At 46.9% G+C, this 13,804-nt stretch overlaps 1 protein-coding gene across 1 annotated transcript in view; it reads left to right on the forward strand.

Moving 5' to 3' along the window:
- Nucleotides 1–203: 203 nt before the first annotated feature.
- The window catches only part of apba1a (amyloid beta (A4) precursor protein-binding, family A, member 1a), a gene marked incomplete at both ends in the record, with an annotated part of 30,532 nt that continues 16,931 nt past the window's right edge, over nucleotides 204–13,804 (forward strand). The window contains 7 exon segments of the mRNA XM_080738768.1: nucleotides 204–405; nucleotides 3,085–3,317; nucleotides 4,121–4,288; nucleotides 4,563–5,301; nucleotides 7,302–7,552; nucleotides 8,765–8,890; nucleotides 12,840–12,941. Coding sequence (XP_080594894.1) covers nucleotides 204–405; nucleotides 3,085–3,317; nucleotides 4,121–4,288; nucleotides 4,563–5,301; nucleotides 7,302–7,552; nucleotides 8,765–8,890; nucleotides 12,840–12,941 — 1,821 coding nt within the window.

Below are 13,804 nucleotides of genomic sequence, written 5' to 3' on the forward strand. Positions count from 1 at the left end.
ATGCATGAGGAGTGAGCAGGCCGCTTTTTATCACCTGACTAGAGAGTTTTCTGACAACTTAATAATCCATGTCCCCTCTCTTCCTGTTGATGTCGTCTCAGCAGCCGTCGCCTTGAATTCGGAGCGTCTCAGGAGATCGTCGCCGATGCATCCCTGAAACTCATCTCACGTCACCGTCGTCAGGGAACCAATCCCGCGCAGCCATGAACCCACAGGAGGTGGAGCTTGGCCAGGAGGTGGGCGAGGAGGTGGGCGGGGCCAACGCCGGCGCCGCCCCCTTCGGCCAAGGCGAGCCGGGGCCGCCTCACAACCACGGCGGCAAGGAGAAGAGCTACCACGGCCGGCAGCCTGGGGGCGCTGCAGCACGCTACAGGCGCTGTGAGGCGCCCGGCGGAGGAGGAAGCGGTGAGCAATTATTTGAGCAATTATCTTTGCATAAACATCATCATTTCCATTAGAAATTGTAACAAAAAATATCCTAGATATGTCCTGTGCAAGTTTTGTTTGCAATGCCAAACATACACACACGCACGCACGCGCACACACACACACCAGGGTTTCCGCTAGGCATTTTTGGGGCCGGCCACGTTGGCCGGCAGGATTATATTTTACCGGCCAATCAATTAATTTATCGGACATATTATAATGAACGTCACATACGTGTTTGCAGATGAGATACTGTATGTGCGTGTGCATGGTGCACCTTGCCTGACTGCTAGCGTCCGACATCTCAACACCACACTACGTGGGGGGAGAGAGTCTGACATTCCGGGGATGCTATGCACACACACACACACACATACACACACACACACGCGTGACGGCGACGTGGCGTGACATTGCAAAAATACGTTATTTCTCATAACATATTATATGTCTGCATGTTTACGTTAGTGCAAAATGGTATTAAAACGTGAAGAAACGGCACTATTTCATAGTTTATCAAAATAATACGAGTCAAGTCTGACTCCGCCATGACAGTTTTCACGGACCAATCAGAGTCCACTAGACTCTCACGTGGGCAGAGGACACCAATCAGAGTCCACGAGTGAGTCTTACGTGAGCTCAAGAGCTCTGTTTGGAGGGGGCTGGGACCGGAGCAGCCACACACGTGCCCCAAGCATACAACCCTGATTGGCCCATTCAATGCGCCCGCTCTTCGGGCGCCTTCGAAATAGATTAAAATGTGTGCAGCTTCAGTCCACACTACAAACCACCCACCAGCAGGGGGGGGTGATGTGCGGACTGAAGTGTCAGGCTATGGTGCACCCAACTGATAATTACACCATTTTATGTTAGCGGTGGGCTCCTCTTTATTACAGATGCAATTGCAATATTTTCCTGAGTTAACGAAATAATAGCCTAACTATGTAGGCATAGATCGCTTGCCAAAAAAGAAGTGAATAGGTTAAAGTGGACGCAACTCAAGCGAACCGTTTGCGTGCTCTGCCACAAAGTGGCCTACAAATTAATAAGTTAATAGTATATGATTTTGGCTTCACGTCTCATTAAACCTTAATATGCAAATATACAACCTTTGTTTTGTTTTGTTAATGTTATGTTATGATGGCGCAAGGAGGAAGGTTGACTTGCCTCTGTTAGTCTGTTGCTTTGACCACCACAGTGGCATCACATCCATGCGATCAGAAAGTAATTTGCGTCCATGTGATTCCACAGAGTTCGGGTCCCTTTTTTATTATCGTCTACTGGGTCCAGCTTGGTCTAGATTACCTCGGAAGAACCCCAGTTCTGTTCGGATCATAACACTAAACCCACGCTGTATAGCGCTGATTTGGACAAGCTGCTGGAATTGTCAGTGGTGAAACGTGATGTGTGCTTCTCCGTATGGCCGTCCTGCGTATCTAAAATAGCAGACATACAAGCTCACAGCGCTGTTGTGAGCTTGAAGCTCTGATATTTTCAATGCGCCGTAACCATCGTACGACGAATATAGACTGATTTAATGCGCACAGCGCAGCATGAAGCAGCAGCAGCAGCAGCAGCAGCGGGGAGCTCCGCTGTCGTCAGACTCACAGAACATGATACAAATTAAAAATTATTATAGGTTTTAATGGTTGTAGCTTTACTGCTTTAGACAAATAATTATGTGAATAATAAGATTAAATGATAAAATAGCCTAAGAGGCATTTTCCCAGCCGGCCACGGTGGCCGGTGGACTTTATAATTACCGGCCAATTAAACATTTAACCGGCCAATGGCCGGTAAATACCGGCTAACGGAATCTCTGACACACACACACACACACACACACACACACACACACACACACACACACACACACACACACACACACACACACACACACACACACACAATTTAATCATTAATAGAGGGTACGCGCATGCATAAAGTGAATGGCAAATCGAGTGGAAAAGTGAGTGGCAAAGTGAGTTTAACATTGTTTAAAGACACAAGGACTTTTTTGTTTGGATGTATGGCCTGTCAAAAAATCAGAAAATCGTTTTTTTTCCCCACATAACTTCTGGGTATGATGATGATGTCGTATGACTATGCACGTCCACTGGGACCCGCCCCCCCTAATCTAGACTGAGTGGCAAAACATTGAGCAGCATGGAGCACTGGAGTTTGGAAGTGCTCGTTGCAAATCACTCAATGGCCCTGCATACCACCTGTTTCTAATTTGCACATAATGCAGGAGGCAGCAGGATGTTGTGTTGTTGAAAACGAGTGCTTCCAAACTCTGACACTTGGAAAAATAAAAACCTGCACAGAATGTCTTGACAGAAAGTAGCGCATAACATGCCTATGGTGGATTTTTATGAAACAAAAACTTGGCAGATAGAGGAAAATTCAAGCTTTCCGTACAGCCACAATGTTGGTGAGTTTACTTTGTTTAATACTAATCAGATAAGACTTTTCTGTTTGGATGTATGGGCTGTCAATGGCAGAAATTCGTTTTTTGCCACCCAGTAGCGTGTTCCCACATGACATCCAGCAAATGTGATGTCACGCGCATACCCTCTATAGCAAACATTTACATGACAAATTAATCCTGAACTAAAAAAATAATAATAATTCATGACCTTGTGTGACCACCCCCAGGAGGCAGTAGTAGAGGGGCCCCTCAGCAGCAGCAGCAGCGGAGGTCCGCAGAGGGGTCCGACCTGGAGGGGGCGCCAGCGCCACACGGGGCCCAGTCTCCTCCTCATCAGCCCATCCCCCGGCCTGCAGTGGCGCGCTACCGCCGCCAGGGGGACAGCGAGGCGCGGCTCAGGGCCCAGCAGCAGAGGCTCAGGCAGAGGCAGCAGAGAGAGGTGGAGCGAGCAGCACAGCAGCTGCTGCTGCAACAGGAGAGCAAGGTCATTACAATGCATTACACCTCAAATACCTGGAATGGGCCTGAGTTGCGTTAGATTTTAACCACTTTAACCATTATTTTATGCTTTAACTATTGAAAAATAGCAGATCTAGAAGCTCACAAGCGTGGCACCGAGCTTGTAGATCTGCTATTTTTGAAAAATCTTGAAAATGTGTGCAAGTCTTTGAATATCTTTGACCCCCGATCTTTGACCCGACTTCTAAATCCTTCCTCTAAATCAGTGGTTCTCAAACCTTTTACCCCAAAATTAAATTAAACAATTGAGTTACAAAAGTTTGCTTTGAAAATTATATATTGAAAAATGTGCGCACATTTTCAAGATTTTTCAAAAATAGCAGATCTACAAGCTCGCAGCGCGGCACAAGGAGGTGCCGCACTGCGAGCTTGCAGATCTGCTATTTTTGAAAAATCATATTGTTTTGACAAATCTTTGAATATATCTTTTTAAAGCGAACATGTTGTAACTCAAATATTTACTTCTGGGGTGTCTCTGATACATAATATTTTGAGATGGGGGTCGGCGGCCAAATAGACAAGAGGGTCCTTGACGTGAAAAAGTTTGAGAGCCACTGACATAGAAACATGCGTTTTCCAAAAAAAAGAAAAGAAAAAGAAGACATATAGATATACATAGGCTTACATATATAATCGGGTCAAAAATACTTTCAAATGTCAAGATTAAAAAAAAGAAAGTATGAAATAATGGTCCAAATAATGGTTGATAATAAGCACTAATGCAGTACTCTGCCCACCTCTCAGGAGAGACAGCAGCATGCTGAGCGGGAGGACGAGGATGCGCGGGAGCGCGACGACTCTGCGCTGGCCCGCTCCGCCAGCACGGAGAGCGGCTTCCACGCGCACAGCGACCGCGCCGAGGGCGACGACGGCCTCGCCATGACCTCACTGGAGCCCGAGGGCCAACCGGAGGTACGAGCAGGGCGAGGCTTCCCAAACCCCACGTAGACTCTTCTACCTTCCCTAAAACACCCTGGACAACACTTACCACACCTTAAGCTAAAACACCCTGGACAACACTTCAAACACATCCTAGACTCTTCTTCCTCTTGGCTCCCTAATTTATGAAAAAATGTAATAAAAATACTACTTGTATATGTAGATGTCTGCCCATCAGCAACATCTCTCTCTTTTAAACTTGTTGTTTATTCTGCTTGCCTAAACTGTAAATTGTAATTGTACGCAGGTGGAGGACGAGGCGAGCAGCTATGGCGTGCAGCTGCGTCCGGAGGCGGAGGGCTACACGGAGAGCGCCGAGGCGGAGCAGCAGTATGCGGCGGTGCCTCCCCACCTGGCCGCCCCCCCCAGGGCGCGGCCCCAGCCCCTCCCGCGTGGCGGGGAACCCCCGTCGCCCGACGGCGTCCGGCACACGACGACGGACGGCCACCAGGGCGACCGCGGCGGAAACAGCCCCAGCGCCGGCGGCTACTCCAACTACGTCTACGCCCAGCCCATGTGCCGCTCCCGAGGGAGAGGGGAAGGGGCCAACGCCTCCCCTGACGGTCAGAGCTCTGAGAGCTCCGAGGCCAAACCGCCCGAAGAGGAGGCGTACTCAGAGCCGTACGACGGCTACTCGCACTCCGAACACGTTTACGAGGAGATCGGCGACGCCTTGCCGCCAACGCCGCCACCCGATGCGTCCGTCCGCACGGCCGAGGGGGAGGAGCCTCCGCCGGGAGAGAGTGCCAACAAGTCGCTGCGGGAGAGGAGGGCGGGGTTCCGCCTGGTGGAGCCGCGCTCCGTCGACGGTGCTTTCCACCAGCAGGAGGCGGTAGGGTCCCGCCTGCACCACTACGACGAGCGCTCCGACGGAGAGTCGGACACACCCGAGAAGGAGGCGGAGTTTGCGCCGTACCCGCACCGAGACAGCCAAGACCAGGACGAGGACGGAAACAGCAGCGCCGGCGCTGTCGTGGAGGTTAAAGGTAGGACAACAGATAAGGGACGACTTCCGATGTTTGCGTACGGTACAAACAGGGCTGGGGCAAGGACAGGTGGAGGACCCGCACGTGTATGGACGTGCACATACATACGCGTGAGTGCGTCGGGTGTGTAGCGTTGTTCCGACGCGCATTACTCCGACGGTGCGTTCTTCCGACTCGCCCCATACTAACCCTACCTCTAACCCTAACCGCACACGTAGCCACGTAGTCGGAGTAACGAGACGTCGGACTGACGTATTCTTCCCGAGTGTGTCTACCTCTTACAAAAGCTTACAAGAGCTGCCGAGTATCAACACGGTGAATTAACATAGGAATGGCCCTGACTGGATGCGTATCAATGGTCCATTGTGTGACCTGCTAAGTACTATTAGGTGTAGACATATATCCTGAAGCAGTCCAAAGAGAACGTTGGCTGATGGATTCTTGAACTAAATTACAGGAGCCTGCAAGGTTAGTGCACTAAAGTATCCCCGTTCATGAAGTAAATAGAAAAACATTTCATATATATCGTGAGTTAAAGGGATATTACACTTTCAAAAAAACTTTTGGTAATTTTCTCATCTAATCAGGCTTTTATGAATACCCTGAACAGTTTTTAATTAGCTTGATTCAATATTTAGATATTTGATGTAAATGTTACCAGGCCCTCCAGGCCCAGGGCCTCTCCCCACACACACCCACTGTAACTTCAAACTTCATTTTAACCATGATAGATTCATTAAAAACACCCATTATTTTTTCTGGTGACTCATACTACCCTCCTAATATGTGAGCAGGCCGTGTTTTTCCGATAACTTTTTTCATTTATTTTTAATAATTATGTTTTTGTATTTAATTTTTTTCCATTTTCCCAAATAATTATTAAAAAATAAATAAAAAAAGTTATTGAAAAAACACGGCCTGCTCACGTATTAGGAGGGTAAAATGACTCGAGTCACCAGAAAAAATAATGGGTGTTTTTAATGAATCTATCATGGTTATTATGGAGTTTGAAGTTACAATGGGTGTGTATGTGGAGAGAGGCCCTTCCACTGCTCCCTGTTGAAAGTGGAATATCCCTTTAATAAATAGGCCTACATTAACACCTGGGGAGCCAAACTCGTTCAGGGACGAGTTATGGCCACTAGGTGTCCCCCTGCCACAGGAAGTTATATCGTCCACAGACGAGGCAACAAACAGTTAACTTTTTGAGACTGCAGCTGCCCTTTGCATGACCTGAGTCCATTACGTCTCCCAGTCAGTGAAGGCAGCCCCTCTGGGGAAGACATCACGGAAGGACTTATCATGCTTTACATTCTACTTTGAAACATAAGAACGGCTTTATCTCAGAATGACATGAAAACAGCCCCATGGAAGCAGAGAGCTGATTGTTTTCACGGCGACACTTTACCGCGATTTTACCGCGATTTTTGGATTTTAGTTTCGCGAGCGTTTGTAAACAAATGGATTATCCTCCTCAATCTTCTCTGGACACGCACGTGCACACGCACGAAGCTTGTGTGTGTGTGTGTGTGTGTGTGTGTGTGTGTGTGTGTGTGTGTGTGTGTGTGTGTGTGCATGTCCATGAATCCACAGTACACCACTGAGTTCAAACAGTAACCAAATGGAACCATAAGAGTCCAAGCCTTTTCGTCAGTGCCTAAGCGGGGTGTGCGCGCGCCTGAGCGCTTGGAAAGATCCAATATATATCAATGATATCGGCTACATCAGGCTCATGGATAGCGCGAGCCCCGGATACGCATGCTGTAAAAATAGGATCGGTTCTATTTTGTACGCACGCGCATGCATTTTGTACACAGACTCTCTGGTTTCCCGCACATATACCCCGTCCTTGGTGTAGCCTGGGGCTTTTCGCACACGCACAGACAGCGCACGCGTGCGCAAGCGTTTTCTGGTGTAGCCCGGCCGTTATGCAATTAGGCTAACGATATAATTTTACCATCCAGCAATTTAAAACGATGTGTTTGCCGGTGCCCTTAAAGGAAACCAGATCTCCGTGCCCCACGCCATTGACGAAGGCGGCGAGCTAGCCGCGCCGGGGGACCCGAAACCACAAGCCGACCTGCAAGTGGGCGAGTCGCCGACCGGCGACGAAACACTCAGCCAGCAGGGGGAACTGTCGGAGGGCCTGCCCGTCGGCCAATCAGAGCAGCCCGTCGTGGCGAAGAACAATCAGCAGAAGCGGGACGCCATCTCGCTGGCCATCAAGGACATCAAGGAGGCCATTGAGGAGGTGAAAATCTCCATTATTTTCTCAGCGTTTACTCCCATCGCGGTGGTTCTCAAACCTTTTCACGTCAAGGACCCCGACTTTGATATATTAATAATAATATTTTATATTATGAAAATCATTCAAAATCTTCCAGACTTTTGCAACATAAATGTCTAAACGAAATCTAAAATATTAGATCTACAAGCTTGCATGCAGCACAGCGCTGTGAGCTTGTAGATCTGCTATATTTGGATAGCCAACATATAAATGGATAAAGTGGTTAAAAGGATTGTGATAGCTGCTTTTGCTGGGGACCCCCTGGAGGACCCTGGGGGGGTCCTCAGACAACACACTTTGAGAATCGCCGCTCTAGCGATACATTTTCCGATTAATTGAATAATCGAGAAGCACTTTTTGTGTCTGATTAATCACTTAAGCCTACTTTTTTCTTCAAATAGTGGATCTGTAATTTTTCTTTTGCTAAATAAGCAACATAAAAAAAATCAAACACTATATATATATATATATTATATATATATATATATGTTACAGTATGTTTGGGTAACTCAGGACGTTCATTGTAAGAGCGCTTGTTTCGTTCACCACACACTAATCACCACCAGATGGCGACGACAGCCCATAGACAGCCATTCACTAGTGCAGGCGCTGACCTCACTCGTTTGCGACTCCCTTTCTTTATTTACTAGCCTAGCTGGGCGGTGTTTAGCCATTAGCTTAGCCATTAGCTTAGCCATTAGCTTACTATGAGCGTTTATCTTGGGCTTGCCCAGGCCTTACGGCCTGGGCATAAATATAACGATTGCATTCACCACGGCTTCGTAACTCGCGCGGCGCTCCGCCGGCCGCGCGGCCCTGGCCCGCTCTTCGCGGCCACTCGCGCCTGCGGCGCTCGGGGGCGAAGAGCAGGACCAAGGTCCGCTGGCCTTCGCGCCGCTTGCAATGTCGTGGACAATCGATGGGCTCCGCCTGGAGGACGTTGTTGTGGGCGACCGCTTGTTCCGCCCCGTGCGGCACCGCGAGTGCTCCATTTCTCGGCCGTCCTGTTTCTCTAACATCCGGTGACATATATATATATAGGGGGACGGGTCTATAACACCATTTCCTTGGCTATTTATTCGTGCCACGCAGTGAGTGAGCTTGTACAGTATATCTGCTATTTTTACATCTGTTTATTTTTAAATTATTCTATTTTTGAACAATGTTCCCCTCCAGGTGAAAACACGCACGGTGAGGTCTCCCTACACCCCCGACGAGCCCAAGGAGCCTGTGTGGGTGATGAGACAGGACCTGAGCCCCACCGCAGAATGCAGTGACCTGCAGCAGTCGCTAGGGGGCGAGGTGAGCACACACACCCGAAAAGTAAATGTGTTGAGAACGTGTCAGTGACCAGCGGCCGCCATCAGGGGCCGAGGCAAGCTAAATGGTGTTGTTGACAATGTGTCACATTGTCAGGCTCTGTGTGTGTGTGTGTGTGTGTGTGTGTGTGTGTGTGTGTGTGTGTGTGTGTGTGTGTGTGCGTGTGCGTGTGCGTGTGTGCGTGCCTGGTGTTCATTTCAGGCTGTTGTTAGCTCTTGACAGAGTAATGGCTCTGTGAGTCAACTCAACCTCTCCGGGCGGGGTCCTGTTTGTCACAAACAACGGCATATTTCATGAAGGCAACATCCAATCATCGTCAAATTGGAATCGCATGTTGAGTCAAAATCAATAGGAATCGCATGTTGAGAGGCCACTGGCCACCTCCCAAACCGCATTCACTTCTGGCCATAGGGGACGCCACACACGCAGAGAGAGTCTGTCGTCTTTATCCCCCCCCCCCCAGCCGCTTCCTCGTGTCATGTTGGCTGCACCCCGCGACTGACACAGCCCCTGGGTAGGCAACCCGGCCTGGTGGAGAGTACACTTTTTTAAGTAATTCTTTGTAAAGATTTGTGTGGTTGTGTCGTGCGTTGGGGGATTTTCATGCTTTACGTAGGTAGGAGTGTGTAAACGAAGACAGGAAACCGAGAGCAGAGAGAGAGAGAGGAGAGACAAAAAGACAGGAGTCGGATTCGAACCCCACGTCCGTCCACACGGCTCCAAGCCAGCACATTGTGCAGAGGCCACACCCTTATCTATGCTTTATTTATTCAGTGTAGGAGAGAGAGAGAACAGCAAAGAGTCTTTGAGAGGCGTCAATAATTTAGTGCTGAAGCTCAGATAACCCAGGCAGAGAAAGCTCCTTTTATCCTTCTTCCATGGCTTTAACCTCCGTAGTCTGTCTGTACACTGTGGAGCATGGGGTACGTACGGGGACCCCTAGGGGGTCCTCGGAGTTACTCAAAGTGTATGTGATAGGACCACCACTTGAACCCTAGTATCCCTTTTCCAGGGATTTCGCAGAGAAGTTTCACGATTAGATTCTAAATTCTAAGACTATTCAAAACGATTCCCAAACTCTTTTTTTATATCCCTTTTAATTCACACTAATTGCCAATATGTAGACTCTGGAAAATGTATATCATTTTAAATCAGTTAGCTTGCAAATATAATTCACTTACGTAACATTAATGCATAACATTATTAACTCTAATTCGATTCACAATCTTGACTCCTTGCACATCATCGCCCCAGTCTGTTTACCTTTGCAAAATTCACAGAACAACCTCCACTTGACTTGAGGACACACGCACACACACGCACGCACTCACGCACGCACGCACGCACGCACGCACGCACGCACGCACGCACGCACGCACGCACGCACACACACACACACACACACACACTCACTTATGTTTAACTCTTAATTCCAACCCCCTAAACCTAACCTCTAAACCTAAATCTAAACCCCAACCTGAATCCTTTTCTAATAAACCTATATAAAAATGTTCTACCTTAAAACAACTAATTTAATTTATATTTCTATTCTATTTGGTCCTCTCGAACACACACACACACACACACACACACACACACACACACACACACACACACACACACACACACACACACACACACACACTGACTCGTGATACGCACAGTGAATTCTGATACCTAGCTTGCGTCACCTGAGTAGTCCTGTACCCGAGAAGGAAGACTGCCTTGACATCACACCTCGTCTGGTCTGGTCTGGTCTGGTATACACTATATAGCTGGCTATAGTGGATATTTTTCTTTAAAAAAAAAAGAGTGCTTTTTTTGGAACGGAACCGCCAGCAGGTTCCATCGCTGCTAGTTGGTAGCGGTTGTTGTTCAGTGTGTTGAGAACATGGAGAACTACTGGATGTACCAAGTGGACCATCACGAGAAAGAACAACAAGAACAACAGAACAGCAGCGCCACAAAGCAGACAGAGGCAGAGGCAGAGGCTGAGGCAGAACCACAGCGCGGAGATGAGGTTGGACTCCACTGTTCGTTTTGTCGGCTAAAAAAACTGCGCAGAAAGAAATGTCCGTCAGTTACCTTTTTTCACTGGCGAAAACTAGTCAAAAACTAAATAAAAGCTAAGCTATGATGACCAAAACCGAGACTAAATATATTGACAATTTCGTCAACAAATAAAAACTAGACTAAAATGTTTGGGAGGGACTAGTGGAGAAGATCTAGTCAAACTAAAAACAATTAATTTTATTGCACTCGGGTGTCACGCTCAACTTGCGACAGGAGCGGAAAAACAAGCTATTTCTAATAATTAAATATTTAAGGTGTTTTTAATTAATATAATAAGTTAAGTTATATGGGGCAATTATAATGAATTAAGGCATATAAGGCTTATTATGCAGGGATCCTTTTAAAAGAATGAAAAAGTTAAAGCTCTATATTCTGACAGTAATCAGCGCTATAGAGTCTCTCTACAGCTCGTTAGTTTAAACACCAAAGACATTTTCAGTTTGGGATACGAATTGTATCCAATCAGGAAAAAGAACCCTACAAATATAATTGATCGGTTAAATTACGTAGTGTTCCAGTTGCAATTGTGTCTCTCCTCACGCTCATTGATCGTTTCATCACATCCAATTCCACTTGTTTATCCTGCGTGACGCCTCTATTCTGATAGGACAAAATCGGTATCCCAACCTGTTACCGAACAAATACTTAACCCATTAAGATCTGGAACCACTTTAACTGAAATAGCAGATATAGAAGCTCACAGCATGGCACCGAGTGTCACGGTGCGAGCTTGTAGAACTGCTATTTTTTTTTTTTATCTTTTAATATATATTTTTCAAAGCAAACTTTATTGGAATGTAGAGCCATTTAACATTTAACTTACAGCCCCTTTCATCAGGTCAGTACCCAATATATTATTGAAGAAAATGCTCCTTGATTAAAGATGCTTTTGTCCAACCTGGCAGGATATCATGTGACCTGTGTGCTGTGTTAGTGTATAGAGTGACTCAGAGTCTAGAAGCCTAACAGCCTACTGTATCTTCCCCTTTCAGGGGGATTCCCTCCTAGCCTTGCGTTTTCTTCTTTTTTTCTCTCTTCATGTCCGCGAAGTGGTACGATGTTGCGCAAAATACTGTCCTCATCTCCTGATTCCACATTTGAGTGGCAGAGCAGTAGAATGAGAATGTTCCCATATTTGTTCTAAATTTAGGTGCTATAGATATTGTTTAAGACTTGATATACCTTTACATTTATTCCTGTCATTTTTTTAAACGTAATTGAAAAGGTTAATTTTGCACATTTAGGCGCACATTTAGGTGCACCTTGCAGCCCGCATCTTTTCTCGCTCGACCTCACGAGACGGGGCCCCTCCCTCGTCCCATGGACAGGTCCCATTACAACAACATTCCAATCGCCCCCCTTTCCCTTTTAACTTTTGAATGTCTTTTTAGTCTTCTAATCTAGTTATTCCCTTAATAAAGTTGTTGATTTTTGTTTGTCAGTTCTTGTAAAGCCCACTTTGAGTACCAAGAAAAGTGCTATATAAATTGGATGTATTATTATTGTTACCGCAAATTGTAAATGGTTTACTTATACCTGTAGTGTATAGTGCCTCTTTGCAAGGCGCTTTACATAGATTGTGCATTACATTCACCCTTCACACACACAGATGGCAGAGGAAACCATGCAAAGCACCAACCTGCTCATCGGGAGCAGTTAGGGGTTCAGAGTCTTTCTCAAGGACACTTCGACACTGACTCTGGGGGAGCCCTGGGTTGAAGTAGACCTTCCCAATTCCCAAGCGGCCGATTTACGTCCTGAGCCAATGTCGCCCAGTCTGGGGAGCACACAAAAAAGATAAGTACAGTACTGGAGTGAAGGTGCTTAATGACTCTCTCTCTCTGTGTTGTTTGTCCAGTCTCCAGGTTCAGAGTCCTCGTTCCCCCTGGGAGCAGAGTCTTCCAGCAGACATGCACTGCTTCAAGATGACTCTCTGGATTCACCTCCTGCTAACAAAGAGGTGCTGTTTTTACATTATTGTCCCATTAACAAAGACAAAGAGGTTATTTTATTATCACATTAACTTTCTGGATTCACCATCTGCCAACAAAGAGGTTATTTTATTATCAGATTAACTCTCTGGATTCGCCACCTGCTTAAAAAGAGGTGCTGCTTTGTTTTATATTATAATAGTACTCTGTCTGTTAACTCATTCTGTGCCTATCCCGAACATGTTCGGCTTTATTTCAATCCAATACAATTTTTTCGTCCTACGCTAGCCAGCTAGCCATTTTACATGGTCCGACGATATATTCCATTAAAAATGGTTTAAAATACATTTGAGCCCCCCAATGTTCACCAAATGTTCAGCGCCGCTTCCGGAACGACGTTCAGTGTGCCTATCCCGAACATGTTCGGCTTTTTTAATGAAATGAATAAAATGATCCGAGGCCTTCTGAAGCCTGAGCCTAAATTTAAAATCCAGTGTTCCAAATCCGGGGGCCGCCATGCCGGCCGTTAGCCGCGAACGGCGCCGCGAATCGCCGCCGAATCCAATGAAAAACCACATCTTTGGAGGCCCATATCTCTGGATTGTGTTTTTAGGGATGTGGCGCGAGGTTTATTGACGGCGAAATCGCCGAAAAATGATCTTTAAAATGACAAAATGGGAATAGCTATTCTGTTAGCATTATCATCCGGGACCTTTCCATGACGTGCACGAACGTGAGCACGCGCGTCACTGCAACGTGAGCCCCCGGATGCTAATGCAGTCCCCTATGGGAGAAAGTCTGGCATTCTTTGGTGCCCTCTAGGGGCTGGCACTGGAAGCGTTAAGTGCTGTATACAAAACTACTCAAAATGTATTACCGGTAATTCTTTGGA

Source organism: Nannobrachium achirus (assembly GCF_963921795.1).
Source record: "Nannobrachium achirus genome assembly, chromosome: 12".
Classification (NCBI taxonomy): domain Eukaryota; kingdom Metazoa; phylum Chordata; class Actinopteri; order Myctophiformes; family Myctophidae; genus Nannobrachium; species Nannobrachium achirus.